At 41.3% G+C, this 27788-nt stretch overlaps 1 protein-coding gene across 3 annotated transcripts in view; it reads right to left on the bottom strand.

Annotated features, from left to right (window-relative positions):
* Positions 1–9252: 9252 nt before the first annotated feature.
* CDH11 (cadherin 11) overlaps positions 9253–27788 on the bottom strand; it is a 218055-nt gene continuing 199519 nt past the window's right edge. For all 3 annotated transcript variants that reach the window (XM_077454348.1, XM_077454338.1, XM_077454359.1), the window contains 4 exons: positions 26953–27074; positions 21220–21340; positions 15339–15590; positions 9253–10561 (listed from right to left, as the gene is read on the bottom strand). In XM_077454348.1, coding sequence (XP_077310474.1) covers positions 10062–10561; positions 15339–15590; positions 21220–21340; positions 26953–27074 — 995 coding nt within the window. In that variant the 3' untranslated portion in view covers positions 9253–10061. The remainder of the gene's footprint in view (positions 10562–15338; positions 15591–21219; positions 21341–26952; positions 27075–27788) is intronic.

Genomic DNA, 27788 nt, shown 5'->3' with positions numbered 1-27788 from the left:
TCCCAGAGACAGCGCGGACAATTTCTATTGCGCGGCGCGACTCACGCATGCGCAGTAGGGAACTGGGAAGTGAAGCCACTTCGCTTCACTTCCTGATTCCCTCACCTAGAATGGTGGCGGCAGCAGCCGAGAGCCGAGCGATCGATCGGCCTCAGTTGCCGGCATCGCTTGACCCCGGGACAGGTGAGTGTCCATTTATTAAAAGTCAGCAGCTGCAGTATTTGTAGCTGCTGGCTTTTAATATTTTAATGTTGTCTGTGTCCCTATTGTGGACATTTTGTTTCATATTCTGTCCTGGTGACATAGAAATCTCACCAACGGGGACACAGAAAGCAGCCAGAGGTTCTAACCCTTTCCAACTCCATTCATCAAACTGCTTTTATTACCATGTGCTGATAAATTATGTTAATAATAAGAAAAAAAATCTTAAAAAAATCTAAACTCCTTCCTTATTTTTTGGTGGCTGTAATTCTACGTGTCACCTAATCTAAAGAGCTCAGGGAGGTAATAGTGATCTAATGACAGCTCAGCATAAAGAGTGCTCATTTGTTCTGCTGGAATATAATATGAATTCCATCCATGTGCAATCATTCAGCTGATCTACACTTCAGCAGGTAGACATCAAACACCTGTATTTGATTATATGTGTGTCTTCACATGCTATGATCCTCCAATGGGTGAAAGGTCCGCCCAGGAGGAGACACACTGTAGACAGAGCATTTTTTTTTTCTAAAAAGTGCAAAATTAACTCTTAATTTGTTTTTATAGCTGCTATGCAAATGTCCGAACAAGAGGCTTGGAGTCGGCAGAGACATAAGATGCTATCCGTTCATGAGGTCCATCAATTGGAAGTTGCTGGAACAAGGGAAAGGACAGCCACCTTTCTCTGTAGATCCGGTAATCTTTATAGGATGAGGGCTCAAAAAGAAGCTTGTTATACACTGTAAGGAGCATTGCTGTGTCCTTACAGCCAATTTAAGGGGCACAGACCTATCCCAGCCTGCAGGAAAACTTCAGAGACTAATCAGTTGATATTTAATTTTCCATGGGAGAAGAAAATAAGAATCAAACTTTTTATGCATCAGACACAATGGGGTTGATTTACTAAAACTGGAGAGTCAAAAAATCTGGTGCAGCTGTGTATGGTAGCCAATCAGCGTCTAACTCAAACTAGCTTTGACAAAACAAATGTCAGCTGATTGGTTACCATGCACAGCTGCACCATGTTTTGCACTCTCAACTTTTAGTAAATAACACATTGGGTGTTATTTACTAAAAGTTGAGAGTGCAAAACATGGTGCAGCTGTGCATGGTAACCAATCAGCTGACATTTGTTTTGTCAAAGCTAGTTTGAGTAATGCCGCGTACACACGAGCGGACTGTATGGCGTACTTAGTCCGTCGAAACACATTTCAGCGGACAGTCCGCTCGTGTGTGGGCTTCAGCGGACTTTTTCAGCGTGCAGTCCGGAGTACTAAGTATTTCGGTTTTTTTTTAGAAATTCTGTCCGTCGTACTTTGGTTTCAGCGGACAATACGGTCGTCAGTATGCTAGTCGGACGGACTAAGAATGACGCATGCCCAGAAAGGATTTACAGGGCGGAAGGGTGCTTTGCTGTGTCTTGGACTTCCTATTTCTAGTCCCGTCGTACGTGCTGTACACGTCATCGCGCAAGCTTTCGACTGACTGTTTGGGTATCCGTGTGTGGTCAAGTCCGTTCAGTGGAAAGTACGACGGACTGTCCATCGGATTGTATGACGAACTAAGTACGCCATACAGTCCGCTCGTTTGTACACGGCATTAGACGCTGATTGGACAGCTGGGAGTGATTCAGGAAGTTGGTCAATGTTAAAGCCCAATTAAAATTAAAAGAACCTTGCAGTAGGCAGCCACCTCCCCCACCCTGCACTCTAATGCCCTGTACACACAATAGGATTTTTCTATGGAAAATGTTCAATGGGACCTTGTTGTCAGAAATTCCGACCTTGTGTAGGCTCCATCACACATTTTCCATAGGAATTTCCTTCACTCAAAATTTGAGGTCTGGATCTCAAATTTTCCAACAACAAAATCCATTGTTGGAAATTCCGATCATGTGTACACAATTTAGACGCACAAAGTTCCACGCATGCTCGGAATCAAGCAGAAGAGCCGTACTGGCTATTGAACTTCATTTTTCCCACAAATACTGCAAGAGGAGATTTGAAGCGATAATCCTGATACTTACTCAGTTCAGAGATCTATGAATAAAGATTCTCATATTTGTTTTTTCTTTTTGCAGCCCTTGGACGTGGACTTGGAAATGCACTCTCGACTTTTTCCATCATCGATAGATGTAAAGGTATTGGACATTCCAGGAAAGGATATATACATACCTAGATTCCTAAACATCAACAGATTGTAGGCACGCCTGTCAACCAAACACATTAATGTCATATTCAGAGGACCCAGGTGATGAAGAATCCTCGGATTTTGACAATATTTCCAGACTTTACATACTAAACCGGATTGGACCTATATACAAAATAACATCTTTGGAAGTTCCAGATTATGAAGATTCCTCATATTTGGACAATACTTCTTGATGTGACATAATACCTGGATTGTGCAAAAATAAAAAGTAAAGTACTAACGCGCTAAAGTTCTAAACCTGCTTCAATCAGGACACGGCCAAATGTTGCCATGAGGGTTGAGATTCCCACTGAATAGAGGCGGTGTGACCAGGGCTGTGAGAAGGAGCAATACGCAGACACTGCAGCCATATATAGGATCACTGGAGAGAGAAGAGGCGTTTAAATAGAGAAGGTAGTTCTGATTTTACTCCCTGTAGCTCTCACTGGCTCTCACCTTCAGAACTCACACCATACCATCGAGATTTACACCTCCGGAAGTGTCATTTTCCCAGTGGACTTCAGGAGGCCACTTCTCTCATTTAGAGCAGTGCTGAGTGATGACAGATATTCTGTCTCTTCTTTACAGGAAAAAAACTGTGAAAACTGGAGGAAAAGCTGCAGTGATTCCCTGTCCTGGATATACCAAGGAGGACAAAGAAACCACCTTGACGTTTATTGATGCATCACTAGACCCGTTGGGGTCTATCCTTAAGGTGAGAGGCTAGCACTGCTGGGGGAGGATTCTAAAAGAATTTTTTATTACCTTACATTTATAAATTGGACTCCCTCACCTGTACCTGCCCCCCTTATCTTGGCTTGTTTGCACAAGAACTTACTGGTTTAAAATCTTGAATATGAGATTGACTATCTCTCTGAATTATTTGACTTTTTTTGGATGCACTTTATTATTGGAGCACTTTATTATTGGACTATTCTCACTGAATTGATTCAATCTGAATTTTATTATGATATGATGCACTTTAGTATTGGATTACCTCTATTGGATATTTTTATTGAACTTATTCACATGAATGTTTTCGATAAGATACACTTTGAGAAGTATTTTTGGTATCTTTGCCCACTAGCACTTTATTTCTGGTCACTTTTAATTAATTAGCGCTGCTTCACTATACATATAAATACCCCTATTGGACCTATATACTGACATATATGAATGAATATGTGAATATATATATATATATATATATATATATATATGAACACAGCCACATGTTCTAATTTGTGTGTATTCAGGGCCACTCATCCACTGCTGTACACCTGTCAAATTAGGGCTGTGTTTGTTCAGCCACTGCGTCCCCTTACAGGGGTGGATGTACATGATGATGAAGATTCCTCATATATGGACAATAATTCTTGATGTGACATAATAGCTGGATTGGACCTATATACCAATATATTCATGAGAAATTTGGAGAGGACAATTCATCTGTAAAGACATTGATATCATCTTCAGAAGATCCAGATGAACAAAGATTCCCTTATATTTGGAATTCATAAAACAAGCAGTCTTAAGTGGAAAACCATCAGAAGACTTTGTGATGTCCACCCAGCCTGCAGTTGTGTGCAGACAACCAATGTTACGCTATGGGGACGGAGCAGCAGGGCAGCTGGGGAACACAGGTCCTAATTTGAGTGCATTCATTGGCCACTCATCCACTCCTGTACACCTGTAAAATTAGGACCCGTGGCTGTGTTTGTCTAGCTGCTGCGTCCCCTTAAAGGGGTGGGCGGACAGCACAATATCTTTTAATGTTTTTTTATTTTTATGTTTTATGAATATTAATTACAAATAGATTTTATAAATTTTGATTACCTATAAAGTCTGACTATCTACTTCCAATTTATAAATCTGTTTCCCCCACAGATGTATAATCCAGAGAGTAATTTGATCGCTTTCGGGGGTCAGGAAGGAATTTTTTCCATGTTGGAGCAAATACATCACCATTCATTAGGGTTTTTTTCACCTTCCTCTGGATCAACTGTGGGGTCTGGATAATCGTACGAACAAACAAACAAAAAAAACCTGCACTATACAAAGGAGCCTTGACAAGGCAGTGCAGCTTCCACATACATTTACAAATGTGTGCAATGTGACTGCTTGCACGGGGACGCACGGAGCACCTGTACCCATTGCCCTCACACGGGGTACGGATTCATATGCCTTGTGTGAACGAGGCCTTAGGACCGTACTCTACAGAGGAGCCTTGGCGAAGAAGTGCGCCTTCCCCATTTGCAAATGTGTGCAACTAAGACCTCTGTTTTTAATGTCAAGTTTTAGATTGTGCCCTTTTGTTTCATTTGCAGGCTAGCTGGTAAGTGTGCTGGGAAATCTGCAGTAGTTGTCTGGTTTTGCATACTGTTTTTAGACAAGACTTTAATAAAAAACTACAAATATAACAAAAGAGCTGGAGCTCTTGGCCAAGCTGCTGAGTCACTGCTAGGAAGGCGGTGTAGGGGAAACTGAGTTGCTCAGTTTCTGCTAGGAGGGAGGAGCAGTGGAAGCTGATCTGCAGAGTCATTGGTTGGAGGGGAGGAGCAGGATGTTGGTCTTCTGCTGTAAACTTAGAAGATGAATTGCTCCTTAGAGATTAAAAATATGGAAGGCAGCCAAGCCCCGCTGGGAGGGGGATATGTTAAGAGAATGACTAGTGCTTTTTCTGTGAGTTTGGAGGATGAGTTTCTCTTCAGTCCACGTAGCTACAAAGGTTAGTGAGTGTTTACTTTAAATCTCATTTACTGCTTGTAGGAATATGTAAATACTTGCATGTCCAAAGCCTGATCACAGGTTACCTAAACCCCCCCTGGTGGTATTCCCGAGTGTGGTTCAAGGTGGATTTTCAGTACCAAAAGCGGTAACCCAGAGCCACACTCGGGATTGCATCGCCGGATCCAGGAAGAGGTTGCTTACCTTTTCCCCAGGATCCTGCGATGTCTCCCGCACTGTGTACGAGCTGTCCTCCGCTCGATCTATCATGGAGCTGAGCTCCGATCCCTGCGAGCGTTGCAACACACGGGGATGGAGAACGGCGCCAAATTCAAAAAGTAAAACACACAATACTTATACAGTACACTATAATCTTACAGATTACATTACTGTATAAATTTATTTCACATCCCTTTTGTCCCTAGTGGTCTGTCCAGTGACCTGCATGCACTTTTATATTATATATACTGTTCTTTCTGCCTGGAAACTGGAGATTGTCCATAGCAACCAAAACTGTCCCTTTACATCAAAAGTGGTTTTAGACCAGCTAGAAAACAGTGATAATAAATTAGAATCACTTGCAGAATTGAACGATAGTGATTTTTGAGGAAATCCGTCATCAAACACTGAAAGTAATGACAGCGAAAATTCTGCAACAAAGCAAATTTCTGTGTTTTTTTATTTGATTACATTATTGAATAATTTTTATTATTATTATTTGTTATAATTATTTCTAGTTATTTATTATATTATAATTTATGATTTTGTTTTTCAACTTTATCACACCCGGGATGTCTACTAGACTCTTGTTTGGACAGATTTAAGTGAATTAATCCTAAGGCCGCGTACACACGGGCGGATTGTCTGGCCAACTAAGTCCGTCAGACAATCCGACAGACAGTCCGTCCTACTTTTGAATGAACGGACTTGACCACACACGACGAACAGACAGTCCGCTGAAAGCTTGCGCGATGACGTGTACGGCACGTACGACGGGACTAGAAATTCGATGTCCAATACACTGCAATGCAACCTTCGGCTGTGTAAATCCTTTCTGAGCATGCGCCATACTTAGTCCGTCGAACTAGCCTACTCACGAGCGGACTGTCAGCTGAAACCAAGTTTGGACGGACAATATTATGGAAATTCCGAAAAACTTAGTCCGCCAGACTGTCCGCTGAAAAAGTCCGCTGAAGCCCACACACGAGTGGATTGTCCGTCAGACAGTCCGCCCGTGTGTACGCGGCCTAAGAATTACAGTCCTACAATATAAAACGCCAAATTTTCATGCAAAATAATTCTACCACTTTCAGCATCAGAAATCTGAGATAATCATACCGCCAGGGAGGTTAACGTAGGCTTGGGTATATTTTGTATATGCTCTTGTGTCTTGTGGCAGAACGCAGACACCCAATATTTTCATAAGTGTGGGAAACCAGAAGGAACATGGGATTAAAGCACCTACATTCTCATGTACCCTGAAAAAAATGTCTCGTGCATAGACAGATGCCTGAATGAAGGAATATTTTTATTGCCCACAGAATCCAGAAGATTCTCCCTTTCATACCACAATGGGTCTGTACACCTAGAACTTAATTGCTAGTGAAGTAGGGGATACCTTTGCCTAATCTAATAGTAACCAGTAGACTGAGGAAGAGAGTATAAATCCAGCCTTTGTAAGAACCCCTGTCCGGTTTAATTGTCACCGGTTTTCAAGCTGGGGAGATTTTCCTATCACTTCCTGTTCCAATGACTCTATAAGAATACACGAATGGAAAATACACAGTAATATTTCTCACTTCCTGTCCTGGTGACACAACAGGAATTAATGGAAATCTCCATAACAAGGACAACAATAAAAGCCTGGTAGAGATGTCATTGCATGCCTATTTACCCAAAACTAAGGGGAAAAAAGTTTTGGCAGGAGTTAGCCTATTTTTTTTTTATTGCTTTGAATAAATTGTTAGCAAAATGTTATTGCAAACCTTACTAAATACAATACATTTCTCTTGAGCAAATCATAATATAATTAAATAGTGCATTAGACCCAAGGCGATACAAGGCATATCTGCATTCAGTGATTATTTTCTGCAACCACCCCACACACACATCCCAAAGGCATAACTATAGATATGTTTTCATTGATCGCTATAGTTCATGGATCTAACAGAGGTACGTTGCAGAAACCTGTGAAAGCCTGAAGATCTCAACTAAACGTGAAAAAAATAATAAAAAATAATAGGAGTTTTAGGAAGTTAAAGAACAACTTCTTTTCAAAAAGTGGATAAACATTATCAGTTAAGTGTATTCAAGCAAAAAAAAATGTTTCCGTTATTTTGCATAGATTGAGAAAGGCGAGGGATCTCTGTCGCTGCCATCTAGACCAGGGGTCTCCAAACTATGGCCCTCTAGTTGTTCAGGAACTACAATTCCCATTATGCCTAGTCACATCTGTGAAAGTCAGAGTTTTACAATGCCTCATGGGACGTGTAGTTCCTCAACAGCTGGAGGGCCGTAGTTTGGAGATTCCTGATCTAGAGCTAGATAGAAAGGTTTCACTTCTGTTATACTGACAGCAATTAACAGACAGGAAGTGAGGAAAACACTCCAACAGCAACACAGACAGAAGAAAAAAACATTTTTCTTTAGAAGAGCAGCACAAGACTTTTAGCTCTGTCTGTGTCTCTATTGCAGATTTTCCCTCTTTTCTGGTGAAATTTTTCTTGACATGACAGGAAGTAAGAGTTAGACATGGGCGCCGTCAATAAATTTGTTTCGTTTCGTTCTGTTACGGTTCATATTAGAATTAATTCATACTTCGTAATTCGTGTTTGAAATTCAATTTCAATTCGTACGAAATACAAATTGTTGCTAGGTTCGTTAACTTGTACGAACGTTCTTTACGATGAATTTAAAGGCAAAAATATATATACCTCAATATGACAGTCGATGCTGATGGAAGTTTGTTTTTTATCCCCTGCTGTGCTCGGTATGTCAGCATAGCACAGGAATGGTGGAAGCCCCTCATAATGAGCACAGCAGGGGTACAGCCCCAGGAGGAAGTCAGCATAGCACAGGGATGGTGGGAGCCCCTCATAATAAGCAGCCCCAGGATGAAGTCAGCATAGCACAGGGATGGTGGGAGCCCCTCATAATAAGCATAATGAGTGCTCAACGATGACTGATCCGAAATTCGTAAACAAAACTTCGTATTTCGTATAAAATTCGGACGCATGGCAATTCGTATTTCAGATCCTCCCGAACGTACGAATTTAGGGAAATTCGTACGAAACTAATTGCACATGTCTAGTAAGAGTAAATCTCTCTTATGGAGTCCTGAATAACAATAAAAACCGAACAGGAGCGCTAAACCTTCCCAATTCTATCCAAAACTAGAAAACAATAGAGGTTATTTACGAAAGGCAACTCCACTTTGCACTACAAGTAGATGTGAAATGAGAGGAAGCTCAGTTGATTTTATAATCCAATCATGTGCAAGCTAACATGCTGTTTTTTATTTTCCTTGCATGTCCCCCTCAGATCTACAGAGACTTTGCTTCCAAGTGCACTTTCAGTGCAAAGTGGATTTGCCTTTAGTAAATAGCCCCCAAAGTTCGATCACATGTTGACTTCTTACTTCAGTTTGGGACCATTGACTTTTACAAAACCAGAGTGGCTTTATACTCTTTCATAAAGTAGACTAAAAAGTAACCAGAGAATTAAACTTCAAAAAAAGTGATACCTTCCTTGTGGCCTTATGAGTGGTATTGAAGATACAGATTGGTAAATGGAGAAAAAAAGATCTCAGAATCTAGACTTTTTTTATAACTACCGTAAATCAAAAAACATATACAGGGAGGAGGAAAAGAAGAAAGAAGAGAGAGAAGGGAAGGGATAAGTGGAGAGCAGCGAGGAGAGTAGAGAAGAGAGGGAAAAAGGTAGAAGAGAAAAGGTGAGGGGGAGAAAAAAAGAGGAGAGTAAAGAGGGAGAAGAGAATAGGAGAGGGGAGAAGAGGAGAGAGGAGAGGGGAGAAGAGGAGAGGAGAGGAAATGAGAGGAGAAGAAAGGAGAGGAGAGGAGAGATGAAAAAAAATGAAAAGCTTCTTCAAAAACACCTACGAGTCACAAAAGGAAATAAAAAAAGTCAATTTTATTTCAAAGTTTGCTTCGTATATTGAAGCACATATTAAAGCAACAGTACGATGTTCATAAAATATAAGTGTGATGCCGTAACATGTCAGAATACTGATATTTTCGTATGTATACTAAAATAAGAATTTTAAAATTGTACAAATAGATACATTAAAAATGACATAGAAATAGGGTGCGGTTCTGGCACGTATTAGTTTTAAGACGGGATTATAAGCAAAAAAGATTTACAAGAATCAGCAGTAACAAGTCTGATGCTCAAGAGACATTATAATTGTACATTTTACTGTACATACATATGAGTTGAAGCTGGCTGAATATTATAGTGTATTTTTTTGTCATTTTTGTATATTTTTTTTTTTTCAAGTTTAAAAATGCACTACATATAAAGTGTCCATAGTTTAAGGCGACGTTACAGCTCAAAACTGTTATCCTTTCTAACTTTTTGTGGAAGCTTTGTCGGACATAGATCTGGATGGTTATGTTACATACTGTAAAAAAGACTCCCCTTTAGATCAAGTGTTTTTCCTGCTTTTCTCGGTCCCATCTCAGTTTGATAAGTGGTTTAGTCCCAGATAACTGACAACTGCAACACAGGCTGTAGGGTTTTCACAGTATCTACCACCACTAAAGTCCTTATTCATGAAGAAATTCTGCCTTGTAAACCTTTTAAGGTCAAATAGGCCTCTTTTATTCTGTCTTTCCTTTAAAAAAAAATACCTGTTAATGATTTTTTCTGCTTTTTCTTTTTGAGAACGTAACACAGTTCTTAAGGCCAAGATTAGTACATTATCGTTAAGAATCGTCTTCGTAAGTGTCTTTGGAGCCATATAAGTCTGCTAGTTTCTTAAATCGAGGTCCCCAGTTTTGTAGATAATCATAGTCCAGGTCCGAATCTGTTGAGGCAGATTCTAAAGAGCTGAGAGAGCCCGCCACAGATCCTCTTCCTTCATATCCATAGATTTGGATAGAATCGTAAGGAGGTGCGGTTGGATCACTGTCAGCTTCGTGTATTCTTGTGTTAATGAAATCATCAACATCGACACTGTTTGGTGCCGGTCTTATTCCAAGATCTCGTGGTGAGTACTGGTACTCAGGCTTGATGTCTTTTCGTGGAATAAACCCATTAATTCCATCAGGATTTTGCAAAGTGGCAATGTCAAAAGCTTCAGTGTCTTCCTCTCCTCCACCCTCATCGTCGTAAGTTATTATGTTCTCACGGATGTCTTCCTCCTCAAAAACAATCAGAGGTTCCTTCTTTTCTCTCCGTAATGCAACAAATAACACCACAATCACTGCAGCAGAAAAAAAGAAGAATCATTAGCATTTTTGTAACTCTTTGGAGACAACAGTCAATTAGAAAGTTAAGAAAAAAAATTAAACAATCCATGGGTAAGAAAACATGTTTAGATCTTACACACAATAATAGCACATTGTTAGAAAACACACAATAACACCTTTTTAAAACTTTATCGGTCATGTGACCATCTCTTTTTTTTTTTTAACCCAGGTCAGGGCACAACCGAAAGCCGATTGACGCTTCCAGTGATGATACTACCTGGTCCCAGTAGCTCTTTCTGCAATTGTCCACTGTTGTTGGTGGAGAATGAAAGATGATTAGCACCTCTGTTCTCATCTTGCAGTCTTCAGAAGTGGGAAGAGCATAGGGCATAAAAAAATCTAGATCCAAGCATGATGTGTGTCATCATGGGTGCCTATAGTCCTGCTGGGTGCAAGAAGTGGTGACAATGAAAAGCTGGATCATCCACAAGGCCACATAGGCAGAATTGGTGGGATCAGTGGATATCCAGGAGGCCCAGCTACAACCTTCATGCTTCTGCATCTAGTCACGGAGATACCACAATTGGTCAAAGCTGCAAACCTGTTTATCACTTTTCTAGGGAGGATATACTAGAAAGCAGCTGATGTCTTAATGCCTGCTGAGAAAAATGTGAGTAGGGTGCTGGCAGCAAAGAATACGCTCAGAGGCGGGTGAGAACAGTATATTGAGAAAGTTCCAACAATGTACAAGCAGGCTCGGCGGGTAGTCACAGCCAACTAGAGTCACTTGCAAACAGTAGGAGAGGATCAAGGTCTTGGAATGATGCCAACAGCTTCTGCAACGAGAAGCAAGAATGTGGTCTGCCCCGTTCACACCTAACAGTAGGCTTCAAACGAGGAGATAGCATGGTCCCTGCACTTTTCCTACTTCTCAAGAACCTTTCCCTGCCGCTAAGCACTGTCCATGCCAGACAAGGATCTTGTCCCTACAATAGCGACTTCCATAAACCCTGTCAAACCTGGGAGTCAGAATCTTAAATAGACTCTGCCCTGCCCAAAGATGGCCACCGGGGGGGCGGGGGGGTTAGTGTCCTATCCAACAGCTGTCTCCCTAGTGACTACAGGAAGTCATAAAAGGAAAAAAAGTTCCTCACAACTTCCTTTCCCCTTCTGCATTGCCGCTTTGGTTGAGCGCCACTAACAGTGGGAAATACGCATTGCACCTGCCTAAAAGAAGCTATGATAATGCAGTGCAAATTAGTTGGATTCTCTGTGCCTAGTGTAAGACTCATTAGTGAATAGAGGGGACAAATCTGCTACCAAATTTAGGCCCCATTTTGCCAAAAATCCAACTCTGTGACAACACCACTGCTGTATTAGAAGAAAGTGTTTTAGCATTAAATAAGAAATAGTGTTTAGGCAGTTGCATCCTACAACAAGAAGTGTTAATGCAATGAAAGCGACTGACAAGATCATCAAGCAAAATTGTGGTAATGGAGAAATATACTTAAAGGTAATTAATACAAGTATCAAAAATGAATGTTTGAGTTAAAATTGGAGTTCAATTAAGGTAAAACACGGCAAGTTCCTATCACCAGGCAATATAATGCCGGTGTCTGATTTAGCCCTACCGCACTGTCTATGTTTTATCCAGTGTAAACTAAGATGGTGCAGCATTTTTTGTAAAAGTCAAGAAAGAAAGAAGGTAGACAGAGAAAAAAGAGACAAAGAGACAGAAGTTGAGAAAGAGACATAATAAAAATAGATAAACAGAGACTGGGAGATGTAAAGAAAACTGATGGAAAGAGCAGGGCCGTCTTTAACTCAAGGCAAAAGGGGCAGCTGCTTTGGCCCCACAACAATGACCGGGCCAGAGGAAGCTGCCGCTTCAGCCCATGCTGCCTGAAAATAGTTGATTAGAGGATTCTGGAGGGTGGGTGGTTCTTTGCCCAAGGTCCAATCAATATTAAATATTGCCCTGGGAAAGAGGGAGCCTAAGTTCGAGCATGAGATACAAGGCATTGAGCATGAGTCGAAAGGAAAGAAAATAGAGAGAATGGCAAAGGAACGGTAAGCTGGAGAGAAGGGGAGGTCAATGGATTTTAAGAAAGATTTTATGGATTGGTTAATTTCTTTTTTTTTAATGCATTAAAAAACAGAAAACAAAACAAAGTACAATGAACTGGGTAAGTAGAAGTGTTTGATTTTTCTTTTAGAAATGGAAGTTAGTCTAAGGAAAATGTCAACCTTACCATATCCCTTTTCATTCAAAATAGTGCATTAGATCTAGTCTATGCTTTAGTTATCTTATATAGTAACAGTGATCCTTTGCTGGAATATGATTATAGGGTGCAGGCTATTTTACTGGTGCTGTGGCTGCTCTACAGCTAAATGAAGGATAGAGTGTGATCACATACCATTCTACAGCACCTGGAATCTATGTGCAATGTGTTACAGGAGAATTTCAATTGAGCTTTAAACAAAACAAACTCTAACAAACACAGAACAAAGAAAGAAATGTCTGAATTGACATTGACCTGTCTATCTCAAGGGAATTGATTTACTAAAGTCAATGGGGCTGTTTGCTTTGCAAGAGAAGAGATTTTTTCCCCCCAGAGCTTAATATTGTGAAATTTTACCTTGCAAAGAATGTGTAAAGAAATGTAAAAAAACAATATTTTTGCTTACACATGATAGGATGATGGAAGTCGGCTGAGTTCACGTGTAGAGATGGGCTGAACACCCCCCTGTTCGGTTCACACCAGAACTCCCAAACAGAGAAAAAGTTACAACCCTATTAAAGCCTATGGGACCCAAACTTGAAAAATCAAAAGTCCCCATTTTGAAGGCTTATATGCAAGTTATTGGCCATGAAAAGGGTATGGGGGTCCGGGTGGGACAATGCAATTTTTTTTTTAATATTGTTTTTATAGGAGCAGTGATATTAATGATGCTAAATAGTACAATGATAAAAATGAAAAATGTCTTTAAATATAGTGCATGGGGGTCTCTTTAGTCTGCCTTATAGTGGCACTGTAGCAAAGCTGACATTTCTAAAGCAAAAAAAAAAAAAAAAACAAGTCAAATCACATTAAAATTGCCGTAAATACAATACTATTGCCGGAAATAGAAAAATTTTTAAATTTTTTTATTTTTTTAAATTAACAAAAAATGGTGTGGGGCCCCCCAATATCCATACCAGACCCTTATCCGAGCATGCAGCCTGGCAAGCCAGGAGAGGGGGTGATCAAGCGCCCCCTCTTGAACCATACCAGGCCACATGCCCTCAACATGAGGAGGTCCCCAAGGTTCACACCAAAGAACCCTGGGGACAAGGTTTGCATCTCCACAACCCTGGCTGATGCGGGCAGGGGGCTTATCGGAATCTGGAAGCCCCCTTTAACAAGGGGGCTCCAGATCAGGACCTCCTTATGTGAATGAGTATACCCCTACTCATTCACCAAAAAAAGTGAATAAAAACAGAAGGCAATTTTTGACAATTCGTTTATTTAAAAAAAAAAAAAGTGTCCCCCCCATCCGCCCGATGTAAATGGTCAATCACGACGCTGCTGCCACCACCGCTGGACTCCGAAAAAAATAAAATGCTTCACTGTCAACTAAGGCAAACTGCCGAATGCCTAGGAACAATTAAACATAATATACCGCTCCAGAAATGTCACCTTTCCTCACCTTTCATAGTTATGACTTATTTTATCTGTGACTCAGTTTGCTGTATGAACTGTTTTCCATTCATTAAAGATATTTCCTTGGAGTGCAGCTATCTGAATTTCCTCATTTGTCGAATGCCTGGCTTGCCATTTGACAGCTCTTAAATAGGTAAGGGCATGACCATCTGGCTACGTTACCTGGTGGCACATCCCCCTTGAGACGTCACCAACCCAGCATGCACCGGTCAGTGACATCACAAGGGGGCAGTGCCACCGGTGACATTGCCAGGAGGCTTCACCCCTACCTATATAGAAACTGTCAAACGGCAAGGCAGGCATTCAGTGGTTTGTCTTAGTTGACATCATGATTGACATGATTGACAATGGCTCTACATCGGGAGACACTTTTTTTTATTTTAAATAAAAGAATTATCAAAAACTACCTGTGTTTTTATTCACTGTTTACACTTTTTTGGTCAATGAAGAGGGGTACATTCACATGGGGAGGTGGGATCTGGAGGACCCGTTGTTAAATGGGGCTTCCAGATTATGATAAGCCCCCTGCTCGCAGACCTTGTGGGGATGAGGTCCTTGTCCCCATCAACATCAAAGCACCAAACCCCCATATCGAGGGCATGTGGCCTGGTATGGTTCAGGTGGGGGCATCGTTGGTCCCCCCTCTTTTCCTGGCCTGCCAGGCTACAAGCTCGGATAAGGGTCTGGTATGCATTTTGAGGGTATCCCATGCTGTTTTTTTTAGATCTTGGTGTAGGAAACGGCTTGGTATGGACTCGGGGGACCCCATGCTGTTTTATTTTTCACTTGTTTATTATTGGCGATGTTTATTTTTTTGTATTCAGCTGTCAGCGGGGTAGCCCATTGACAGCTGATGGCAACCAACCAAAGCTTTGCCCAATCAGGGCTTAGAATGCACTGCAAATTCGGGTGTTTGCCAAACAGGCAATGTTCGGGCTGAACTTTTGCTCAGCGTGAACCATTCTGCCAAATCTATCCACTTCATTAACTATGCTTCTAGGGAAAATCTACTTACAAGCCCAGTCATTATAATTAAAAGACATCATTAATAACGTTTGGTTGCTTTAATTAGTAAAAAGACACCCACCTAATAAAATGACAATACAGGCCAGAATGGCTATCAATGCTCCTGTACTGAGCCCTGCATTCAGTGATAGTGGTTCATCATTACAAGAAATGACACTCTGGTCACTGTTACAGCTGCAGATCCGGATGGTGAGGGTATTGGTACTGCTCAATGGCGGAATTCCTCCATCACTTATCACAATAGGAAGCAAATGTATTTTCTGTTTCTGGCGGCTGAAAGATACTCGTCCAATGTGCAGGCTTGCTGTGTTATCTGTCCAAAATACAAGGAATGACATTAGTTTTAAGGATACAAGGATTAGGCTTTCCATCAACAGTTTTAGTACCCCTAAAATAGAGATGTTTTTGACAGCTAAATATGTTTTTATTGTTTTTAGATCAAGGCATGGGCATTTATATACATTGCAAGTATGCACGCAAACATGCCAAGCAGGTGACTTATGTAAGCAGAACAATTGTAATTGGCTAGAAAAAAACAAAAAATGTGATCTACTGGTAGTACTGTATTATGACGGTTTCCATGTGTCTTTGGGGACCTTTAGAGCCAAGGTTCCACAATGCAGCTTGAGCTTTAGCTTTTTTAAAGCTAAAAAAATTAAATAAAAAAAGGACAATATAGACCACCCCTATCTATTCATTTTACTGCATGGGTTCAAATTTTATTGAACGTGATATGATACTGTGGGTGTCAGAAAAAATACTTTTTATTTGGAGAAAAATGTATGATTAATGCTTACACCAAGAAAGTCCCATTGAGATTAACCACTTGCCGACCAGCCACTGTCATTATACTGCGGCAAGGTGGCACATTCCCACGAATCACTGTAGCTGTACATCGGCTCGGGATATTGCTTTTGCGGGCATACGCGTGCTCCCATTGGCCAGCGGGGGAGCCAATCAGTGGGTCTGGTGGACTCGATGTCCACCGGCCACCCGCGATTCTTCCCCACAGTGGCAGAACGTTGATCTGCCTGTGTAAACCAGGCAGATTTCCGTTCTAACAGGGGAGATCACGCAGATCCTGTCTTGCTGCTAAGCAGCAAGACGGATCTGTGTGTTTCCCCAGTCACACAGTCCCCCATACAGTTAAAAACATCTGCAGGGAACACATTTAACCCTTTGATCACCCCTGATGGTAACCCCTTCCCTGCCAGTGTCATTAGTACAATAATGGGCCGTACACACAAAAGGATTTTCCGACAACAAATGTTCAATGCGAGCTTGTTGTTGGAAAGTCCAACCGTGTGTAGGCTTCATAAAACATTTGTTGTCGGAATTTCCGCCAACAAATGTTTGAGAACAGGATCTCAAATTTTATGACAACAAGACTTGTTGTCGGAAATTCTGAGCGTGTGTACTCGGAGCATGCTCGGAATCAAGCAGAAGAGCCACACTGGCTATTGAACCTCATTTTTCTCGGCTTGTCGTACGTGTTGTACGTCACCGCGTTGACGTTTGGAATTTCCGACAACATTTGTGTGACCGTGTGTATGCAAGACAAGTTTGAGCCAAAATCCTTTGGAAAAAAAAAATCACAGTCAGTTAGGTGTCCGATCTGACCGCCACATGGTCGCAGACCCGCTAAAAATCACTGGTCGCCGACATTACTAGTAAAAAATAAATAAATAAATACGCCATAAATCCACACCCTATTTTGTAGATGCGATAACTTTTCTGCAAACCAATCAATATAAGCTTATTGTTACCAAAAATATGTAGCAGAATACATATCGACCTAAACTGATGATTAAATTAGATTTTTAACTTTTTTTTGGGGGGGGGAGTTTTGTAGCAGAAAGTAAAAACATTTTTTTTTTCAATATTGTTGCTTTTTTTTTTTTTATAGTTAAAAAAAAAAAAAAAAAAACTGCAGAGGTGATCAAATATGACAAGAAAGCTCTATTTGTGGGAGAAAACAGGACAACAATTTTGTTTGGGTACAATGTCGCACGACCACGCAATTGTCAGTTAAAGCAACTCAGTGCCGTATCGCAAAAATGACCTGGTCAGGAAGCGTACTATTGTATTCTCTTTTTCAGGGGAGCAGCATTAGAGTATTAATACATTTTTTAGTTCTATATATATATATATTTTTTTTGGTGCAGAGTTTTTTTTAATTTTTCACAGGAAGTGGGTAAAACCTTCCGGGACTGAAGTGGTTAATGTTGTGTATTTTTATTATTGTAAAGGATGTAGTACCCATGGTCACCAATCCACTTAGTATATGCTTTTGGGCTATTGCAAAAACCCTCTCTATGTACTGTGTCATGAAGAGTTAATCTTCATATAAAATAAACTTTGAAAGCTCCTTTTCTTCAAGCTTAGGTTGTCTGTTAAAAAAAAAAAAAACACTAAAACACTGTATATCATTATTTAAAATTCTACGAAAAATGAAGACGTTTTCTGTAGGCTAATAACATTTTAATCCTATTCCTGCCATGCAGACAAAACCACAATGCACAGAGTACGAGTTTTTACATTGTGATCCACTTGATTTGTATAACAGAGACAACCTGCTGCACCGTTCCCTCTAATCTCATACATTTTGATAGCATGTGATTTTCTTCGATAGAACAACTGCCATGTTTTAAAGGACTATTGATGTACTTGTGAATAATTGCTCGCTTAAAGAATGCGCCGAACAAAAGAATTTCATCAGAGACTTTATAAAAAAAAAAAATCAATTTGGAAGACTAAATAATTTGGTGTTTATTTGTATGGCATGATGGGAACTATAACTCCACGTGAAAGCGATTGGACCTCAGCACGCTGTCATCAATTACATTCCATATTTTTTATGCAAAATAGTGTTTTCTGATGTAATACTTGAGGGGCATGAGAGGCCAGAGAATAAGATGCGGGCTGAGATTTAAAATTTTGTTTTATTTCTGTGTTACATCCTATGTAATTACCTCTCAAAAAAAAAAAAAAAAAAGAACCCTGCTAAAGGGAAATAAAGGAAATATATTCACTTTAAGGGTCAATAACAGACCCATGTCTCAGAGCGTTTACCCTGTCTTCAGCATTAATTAGCAATAATTATTAATTAAAGAGAACCGTTTAAAAGATTTTTATATATTTTCCTATAAAGCAATTCTAGATCTTGAGTTAATCACATTCATGAAAAGAATGAAAATGGATGGAGTGAAGCTTACCTCTAGAGTACGCGTTGGGGTGGATTTACTAAAGGTAACAGTGGCTGCCCATCCATTAGGCTGGATTCACACCTATGCAGTTTTAGTGCTTTTTGCATTTTGCACTACAGTCCATTTAACATGGGTTCCTATGGAACATGTTCTGTAGTGCAAATCTGCAAAATGCAAAAAGCACTAAAAATGCATAGGTGTAAATCCAGCCTTAGGGGCGCCTGCTCCCTCTCTTCACGCCACCCCCTATATGCAATGGATAGAATCATACAAAGCATCAGGGCCGTCTTTAATATTGATTGGGCCCTGGGCAAATGTTTTCTTGCCCCCCCCCATACAATTTCGCTCTCCACCTGCTCTGACACATACAATAAATAGCAGCTAGACTTAAAATCAGTTTACTGTATTAGATCAGTCAGCGATTGTGATTGTTTGCCAGAGGTTACAGTGTGTCATTACCGCTTACTGATTGGTTGCTAGAGGTTAAAGCACACATTACGGCTCACTGATTAGTTGCTAGATGTTACAGCACATTATTAATGCTTGTTGATTGGTTGCTAGAGATTACTGTACAGTAATACTGCTCACTGATTGGATGCTAGAGGTTTTAGTACATCATCTCCTCGCTGCAGGGGGCATGATATACATATGAATGCCGCCTTTATTTATATATCTATGCTGCCCGATGCAGCTATTTACATATGAATGCTGATTATTTGCATGTAGACACAGGGTCTGCAGGGGAGTCATATGTACACCACAATAGGGCAGAGCAGATCAGCATATCAGGACACAGCAAGGGACTAAAACTTCAAGGGACAAGGGAATTTAAACTGGGATAGTTGGAAAGTATGAGGCAGCGGCTTTGGGCCCCACAACAATGACAGGGCCCAGGGCAGCTTCCCCTTTTGCCCTGCCTTAAAGACAGTCCTGCATAGCATGAATCTATCCATGGCCACCGAGGCCACTCCCACTTTCAGCGAATGGGGCACATGAATTACAGCAGGCAGAGTTTTTTTTAAAGCACCTGATTAGAGCCTAATAGTCTCTAATAGGCTTCAAAATAGGATGGGCTCGAGTCGCAGAGAATGTGCTCCGATCCCACCCAAATGTGTTACAACAGCAAATTAATATTTGCTGTTGAAACAGTGATCCTCAATCTGGCCAACCAGAAGCAGATGTGAGAACTAATTGGTCGAAAAGAGAAGAGTCCCAACTGGCCGCCAAGGAGGAGGGAGGAAACAGAAGCCGCCGCCGCCACCATGACGACCCGTGGAGAGCAGGGGAAGGAGAGGCCACCGCCAAGCAGGGAAAGCTGCGGTGATGGGGTAAGTGCTACCGACTGTGTTGGCACTGTTTGCCACCCCCCAAAAAAAATAATAAATCCCAGTGGCCACCACTGAAAGGAAAAAAGATGTTGCACTCTGCAAGTGCAGTTGCACTCACTGTTCCCTTACCAGTAAATGTAGTAAAGTTCTGCTGATTTTCATCATACAATCAGGTGAACTCTGAGCTGTTTCTCCTTTCACTGTCCAGCCACCCTCCCTTGCTCATTCCCAGGGTGGACTATGGGCTATTTGTAGTGTGCATTGAGCAGTGTACATTGCCACAACTAATGTGCTATGCTGCATTCAAACAGAAGTGAGGGGCTAAAGTAGAAGTTCATGAGACTGCTGAAGACGTTGTATGGAAACAGTAAGTAACAATTTCATGAAAAATTGAATTCAGGGCATTTAAAGAGGAAGTAAAGTACCATGCATATATTGTACCTATAGGTAAGCCTATAATAAGGCTTACCTATAGGTACTGTAAATATCTCAGAATGAAGCTGTTGAAGTGGCACCACCACACAGCACTGAGATGGCTGACAAGTAACTTCCTGGATTTGCAGGCTCTGGTGCTGTGAGTGGCCAGAGCTGCAATGACGTCACTTCTGCACATGTATGCGGAAGCCGCCATTGAAGGCACAGGGCTCGGAAGGAATGGCACCCATGGCCGTTCCTTCAGAGCGCATGCACCAGTGATGTCACTGGCTGAGTGCAATGTAAATATCTCCTAAACAGGACATGTTTAGGAGATATTTACACCACCTATAGATAAATGTCAGCAGAGGAATTTTACTTTCTCTTTAAGTGGTTCTAAAGTCATAAGGTTTTTTTTTTTAATCTTAATGCATTCTATGCATTAAGATAAAAAGCTTTCTGTGTGCAGCAGCCCCCCTAATAATTACCACAGTCCAATCTCTGTCCAAGGGTGTCCATGAGTGTCTCAGCTATCTGGGACTCACCTCCTGATTGGCTGAGACACAGCAGCGGCGTCATTTGCTCCCGCTGCTGTCAATCAAAAGTCAGTTTCTCAATCAGGAGAGAGGGAGCTGGGCCAAACTGCAGCTCCGTGTCTGAATGGACACACAGAGCTGCAGCTCAGTTTGGGTTCCCCCATAACAAGCTGCTTGCTGTAGGGGCACTCAACAAGAGAGAGGGGCCAATAGCCCAGAAGAGGCACCCGAGAAGAGGAGGATTCGGGCTGCTCTGTGTAAATCCACTGCAGCAGAGCAGGTCAGTATAACGTTTGTTATTTTTATAGAAAAACTTTACAATCACTATATCATGTTTCCATATTATTATGGTCCATTATTATTACTTATTGGAACTTGAATGAGAATCATGTAGGGATGACAACATACTTGGCTGTAAACATTAGCTCATTAATTAGTTATCATTTGCTAATACAAACCTCTGTGGTCTCTTAAGGTAAAATTTGAGTTCGTATGCGTATGTTCTGGTGGAAAGTTGAATGAAAATCGGGCTCCGTTGGCCGTGTCATCTTTATCAACTGCTGTTATTTTTAAAACATTCTAGGAAAGAGCAAGCAAAAAAATTATTAATGCTACAATGTAATATTATTGTTGTTATCAGTATAACATATTCAATATATGTGAACATAGCAGCAGCCACACATGAGGTAGGCATCAATAGAGGTGGTTTATATTTACATAGCAAATCGAAAAAAGGTGTTTTTCTCCCCAGAGTTCAGTTTTAAGTCGTTATGCCTAATGTAGGCTGCACTATGTCTACTGAGGGCCACAGCTACTTTCTTCCAAAAAAAAATTATGGCACGTTGCAACTTGATATTACAGCACAAATCGACACTTATACTAATTAAACCCAAAGGAAAGTGGTGTTATATATTTCCTGAAGAATTTAGCAGCAAAATAATATCAGGAAATGTAACTTATCAACTGAAGAACAGCTGAGGAAGCTTTCATTTTTATCTAAAAACACCAATTTAAAATTCTTGTTCTGGAAACCACGTAGCCTGTATGTTCAGAAACTGGAGCACCCAAATTAGCGCACCCACAAAGGGATTTAGGACTGACTGATTTGAAAAATTAAATGGTTTTGCTTCTGTTTCAGTTTCAGATGGTTCTTCTCCCTATGGTCTTTTGCAATGGTCTCCAAACTGCGGCCATGGGGCCGGATGCAGCACTTTGCTTTCCTTTATCCAGTTCCTGAGGCATAATTCCTTCCACTGACATCAACGATGGAGCACTATTCCTCTCATAGACACTAACTATTTCTCTCCCTAGTTTGAATGATTAAGCATTGTTTACTCTCACTGGGCACAGTCCGGCCCCCCTAAAGTCTGAAGGACAGTAAACTGGCCCTTTCTTAAGGAAGGTTGAGGACCCCTGGTCTAATGCATTGTTTCTGTTAGAAGCCATATTATATTTTATATGTACTTCAAGTTGCATGAATTACAGCAAACTTAATTGTCCTTGCTGCATATTAATTGCAAGTCTACACATAAGGACCCCCTGATGATGAGCAAAAAAAGAGGTCATTCCTCTATATTTCAGGTAGAGCTGAGCAAACTGTTCTGCCTGAGCATGAGCACGGACAATGGCTGTTCACCCCATTTAGGGAACACCCGAATTTGCAGGGTGTTCATTGGGCATTCGCCCTGCAATGCACAGTGGGCTGCACTGTGCATTCTGTGCCCCAATTGGGCAAAGCTTTACCCAATCAGGGCACAGCAAAAGCTGGTTGTTAACCACTTAACAACTGTGCCATAACCGAATGATGACTACAGCATGGTTGGATAACTCTGGGAGGGCGTACTATGATGTCCTCCCAGAATCACACACACAGGAGTGTCCATGCTTGCTGGGTTCTCAGGACTCAGTGCATCATGGATCAGGGTAAAGGGCCAATCCCAGCGGCCTTTCACCACATGATCGCTCAATCCAATGATGGAGTGATCACTGTCAACAAACTGGCATCATGTCTGGTTCTCTCCTCTGCTAACACACCGATCATGTGAGCAAAAGGAGGGAGAAGCTGCATCGTGAGGCTGCATGAGTTTTTTCTTTCCTACACCAAGTGCCCAGCCGGACCCATTTGTGCCCCAGAAATGCCACATCTGTGCCTCAGAAGTGCCACTAAAGTGGCCGTTAGTGCCCATCAGTAAGTGCTCATCAGTGCCGCCCTATCTGTGGATCCTCATCAGCACCCGTCTGTGCCATAAAAAATGCGTAGAAAAATGGGTTTTCCATTTTCTTTCCACATTTTCCAAAAACTTGTGGGAAAAATGACATGTTCAAAAGACTCATCATGCCTTGTAGAATATACATTTGGGGTGTTTGCTTTCCAAATTGGGTCATTTTGTGGACATTTCCATTGTGCTGGTGCTCCAGGGCTTTCAAAATTGTGGTATGTTGTCAGGAAATGATATGTGTAATTTTTGTCCCTAGAACACCTGATGGCGCTCCCTGCATGTTGGGCCTCTGTGTGTGGCCAGGCTGTGTAAAAGTCTTACCCATGTGGTATCGCCATACTCAGGAGAAGTGGCAGAATGTGTTTTGGGGTGTAAGTATCCATATGGCACGTGAGAGAAATATCCTAGCAATATGATAGTTTTGTGAAAAAATAAATAAATAAATAAAACAATCTTCATTTTGCAAGGAATTGTGGGAAAAATTACAACTTGAAAAAAACTCATCATAACTCTTACTAAATACCTTGGACTGTCTAATTTTCAAAAAGGGGTCATTTGGGGGGGGTATTTGTACTTTCCTGGCATGTTAGTTTTTCAAGAAAAGAGATACCAGTACATCAGGTGTGATCAATTTTCAGTGATTGGCACCATAGCTTGTGGACTCTTTCACAACTTTGGTCTTTCACAAAGACCAAATAATATACACTAATTTGGCTTATTTTTGCAAAAAATATGTAGCCGTATCAATTTTGGTCAATATTTAAGAAGAAAAAATGTTGTTGCACTTTAACCACTTCAGATCCGCGCTATTGCCAAATGACGGCATTAGCGCGGACCTACATTTTCAGGACTACGTCTATTGACGTCGTCCTGGTTACGAGCGGCCTGCGCGCCCCCTGAGGGGCGCGCGCGGCGCGCTCTGTGATCGGCGAGTCCGTGAGACTCGCCTGATCACCGATCCGTGTAAGGGGTCGATCCCGGCCCCTTATCACGTGATCAGCTGTCAGCCAATGACAGCTGATCATGTGATAGAACGGAGCCGGTAATCGGCTATTATTCCTCCTCGCGCTGACAGCGCGAGGAGAGAAAAAAAAAGCCGATCACCGGCGGCCGTGATCGGGACATCAGTCCCGATCACGGCCATCAATACAAGGGACCACCTGCCACCTGCCTGTGCCCACCTGCCTCCCGCAGTGCCATCCTGAAGTAAAATAAAAGAAAAAGTAAGTGCCCCCCGTCAGTGCCCCCTGTCAGTGCCCATAGTGCCCACAGTGCCACCCACAGTGCCACCCACAGTGCCACCCACAGTGCCACCCCACAGTGCCACCCACAGTGCCACCCAATCTGCCTCAAAGGTGCTGCACCCCAGTGCCGCCCATCAGTGCCCAGCAGTGCCGCCCATCAGTGCCCAGCAGTGCCGCCCATCAGTGCCCAGCAGTGCCACCTATCAGAGCCACCTATCAGTGCCACCTATCAGTGCCCATCAGTCCCATCTATCTGTGGTACCTATCAGTGCCCATCCGTGCCACCCATCCGTGCCACTTATCCGTGCCACCCATCCGTGCCATCTTATCTGTGCCCATCTTTGCCCATCAGTGCCGCCTTATCTGTGCCCATCGGTGCCGCCTTATCTGTGCCTATTAGTGCCGCCTTAACTATGCCTATCAGTGCCCACCAGTGCAGCCCATCAGTGCCCACCAATGCAGCCCATCAGTGCCCACCAATGCAGCCCATCAGTGCCCACCAATGCAGCCTATCAGTGCCGCCTAATCAGCGCACTTCAATGAAGGAGAAAAATGACCCGTTTGCAAAATTTTATAACAAACTATTAAAACATGATTTTTTTTTTTTTTTTTTTTGCATCTTTTTTTGTTTGTTTAGCAAAAAATAAAACTCCGAGCTGTAACTAAATACCACCAAAAGAAAGCTCTATTTGTGGGAAAAAAATGATAAAAATTTCATTTGGGTACAGTGTTGTATGCCCGCGCAATTGTCACTCAAAGTGCATCAGCGCTGAAAGCTGAAAATTGGTCTGGGACTGAGGGGGGTTTAAGTGCCCAGTAAGCAAGTGGTTAAGCATCATTAAAATCACTGCTCCTTTAAAAACAATCATTTTTTTAAAAACAAAATTTGCATTGATACATGTCCCTCAGGGCAGTACCCGGACCTCCATACCCCTTTTATGACCAATTACTTGCATATAAGCCTTCAAAATGGGCACTTTTGATTTTTTATGTTCTGCTTCCATGGACTCCAATGAGGTTTTCCGTTCAGGTCAGAACTTTTTCCCCTGTTCGGGAGTTCTGCTGTGAACCAAACGGGGGGGGGGGGGGGGGGCATCTCTAATTTCAGGACACAGTGTATGATTTCTGCAAAAATTCTGCATTTTAAAATAAAAAAGTAAAGCAAATGTAAGTTTTTTTGTGGTTTTGGTTGGTGGTAGGTGTGAAATGGGTTTTAAATTACTAATTTCAGTTATCCTCAACATGCTTGTCCTCTTGTGCCAAGAAATGACCTCTCATTAATCTTATTGATTTACTTTTTGTTTTACCCAAAAAAAGTCAAGTAAAAAAAAAAAAAAACATCCAGCGGCAAAACACAAATAATTAAATACATAAAAAAAAAAAAATCTACAAAGAACTCTACATAAACTAAGTTACTACCATAAATAGATCAAAAATATTATAACCACACTCTCTACATAAAGAAAAAGAAGTCAATCACATTGCTATATAAGAAGCTCAATGGGCGAAACTGAGAATGTTCGCTTCGGCGTATGATGTCACGGTACCCCACTACTAATGTCCTGCTTGAAGCCACTACACCTAATAGCAGAACTTGGGATGGTGTACTTAGTTTCATTCCTATAAGAAACATATTTTTTTTTACCAAATGATAAGGTTTTAAACAAATATTTCCAAGCCTAGCCACAGAATGGTTGATTGATCATGAAGAATAATGGACAAAGAGCCATTGTCCCAACCTCAAACCCCTCACAGTGCTGTCAAGAGCAATACGGCAAGATTTTCTTCTACCCAGTGAGTGTAATGCTGCGTACAAATGATTGGACTATCCGGCGGACCGGAGTCCACGGGACAATTCGATCATGTGTGGGTTCCAGCAGACTTTTTCTTCCCAAAAGTCTGGCGGACTTAGAAATAAGACTTGCTTCAAAATTTTCCGCTGAATGCGGCTTTTAGCGGACAATCCATTTGTCTGTGTGCTAGTCTGACGGACTAAAACCGACGCTATAGCAGCTATTGGCTACTGGCTATGAACTTCCTTATTTTACGTCATCACGTTCGAATCCATCGGACTTTTGGAGTGATCGTGTGTGGCCAAGCCCGTTGAAAGTCCGACAGACCTCAGCTGCAAAGTCCATCGGATTGTCCGCCGGATAGTACGTGGCATTAGAAGAAGGCCATGTTCCTGTTTCAGTTTTTTCCAAAGAGAAAGAATAATCAACACTCTCACTTCCACAGAGAATTTAGAAGTTAAAAACCAACCAAAACCTAAAGAAATCCTAGGGGGGAAAAGAGCTTTGGTTGTTTGATCTTTTGGGTTGCCAGCCTGGACTTTAATATAAAGTGCTACATAAACTGTTGGCACTATATAAATCCTGTATAATAATTATAATAGTAATATTGACGGTAGCTAAACGCATACTAAGTTATAATGAAAATAGTCAGGCTGACCTAAGTAATAATAAAAACGTAAAGCAATTATTATTATTATTATACAGGTTTTATATAGCGCCAACAGTTTACTCAGCAATTTACAACATGAGAGCAGACATTACAGTTACATTACAATTTGGTACAAGAGGAATCAGTGGGCCCTGCTCGTTAGAGCTTACAATCTAAAAAGGAAGGGGCAATTGATACAAAAGGTAATAGCTGTGGGGGATAAGCATTAAGAAATGAACCATTTGCATAAAAAATAATTGATCCCACAATATAAATTAAACATTACCTTGTTCATTGGTGCGTTTTCACAAACAGCTGCCTCATAGGGTTCAGGAAATTCTGGAGCATTGTCATTTCTGTCCAAGACCTTTATCGATACGGGTACTCTTCTTGAAAAAGCATTATGGGCTGAAAAAAAAAAAGATTAGCATTAGTCAAAAGGAAATTGCATATCATTTCCCAATATTTGGCAAGTTGCTCTGTTGCTAACCCACCAAAATTGAGTAATACCTACCCATAGGCATAATGTATAAAGTTGGCCATCTAGGAGACAATGTTATCCTCTAACATACAACTATGTAGTGCAATGATCTGCGTGACTGAAGGAAGAGTGATTGTATAGATAGGTGTGTCCTCCTATTTTATAGTTTTGGTAAATCTAAAGGAGATTGCTCAGAGATTGTACAATTGTTTGATGGATTGCCACCTTTATATACCTAAAATGAACTAGTTGCGCTTTTCAGTGCCATTAATTGTTAATGGCACCCCCAATGCGAAAGCAAACACATATTTTGCCACGTGAAAAAGCAAGTAAAAAAACGGTATAGTGTATAGGTAGTCTTACAGACTTCCAAAAACACTTTCCCCCCATTTTCAATAGTATAGCTCTGCTCCACATAGGCTGTTATTTAATCACTCAGCTCCTGCACACTCTTTCAAATGTATGATCTGTGCAAGGTGAAGGTAAGGTACAAAACAATTGGTGGCTGTGTACTTAGTGAGAACAGTACTCTGTAAAATTGACTGCATTGGAAAAGCATGTAACTGCAGAGGTGGGCGGGATCAATCTCCTAGAGGAGGGGGACAGGAGCAGGGTGTGTGTTAATAAAGTCAGCTCTAAAG

Source organism: Lithobates pipiens, unplaced genomic scaffold (assembly GCF_037356315.1).
Source record: "Lithobates pipiens isolate NorthernLeopardFrog02 unplaced genomic scaffold, aLitPip1_a1.2 Scaffold_10, whole genome shotgun sequence".
In the NCBI taxonomy this organism is placed as follows: Eukaryota; Metazoa; Chordata; class Amphibia; order Anura; family Ranidae; genus Lithobates; species Lithobates pipiens.
The sequence above is the reverse complement of the archived record's forward strand: the minus strand, read 5'-3'. Positions and strand labels throughout refer to the sequence as shown.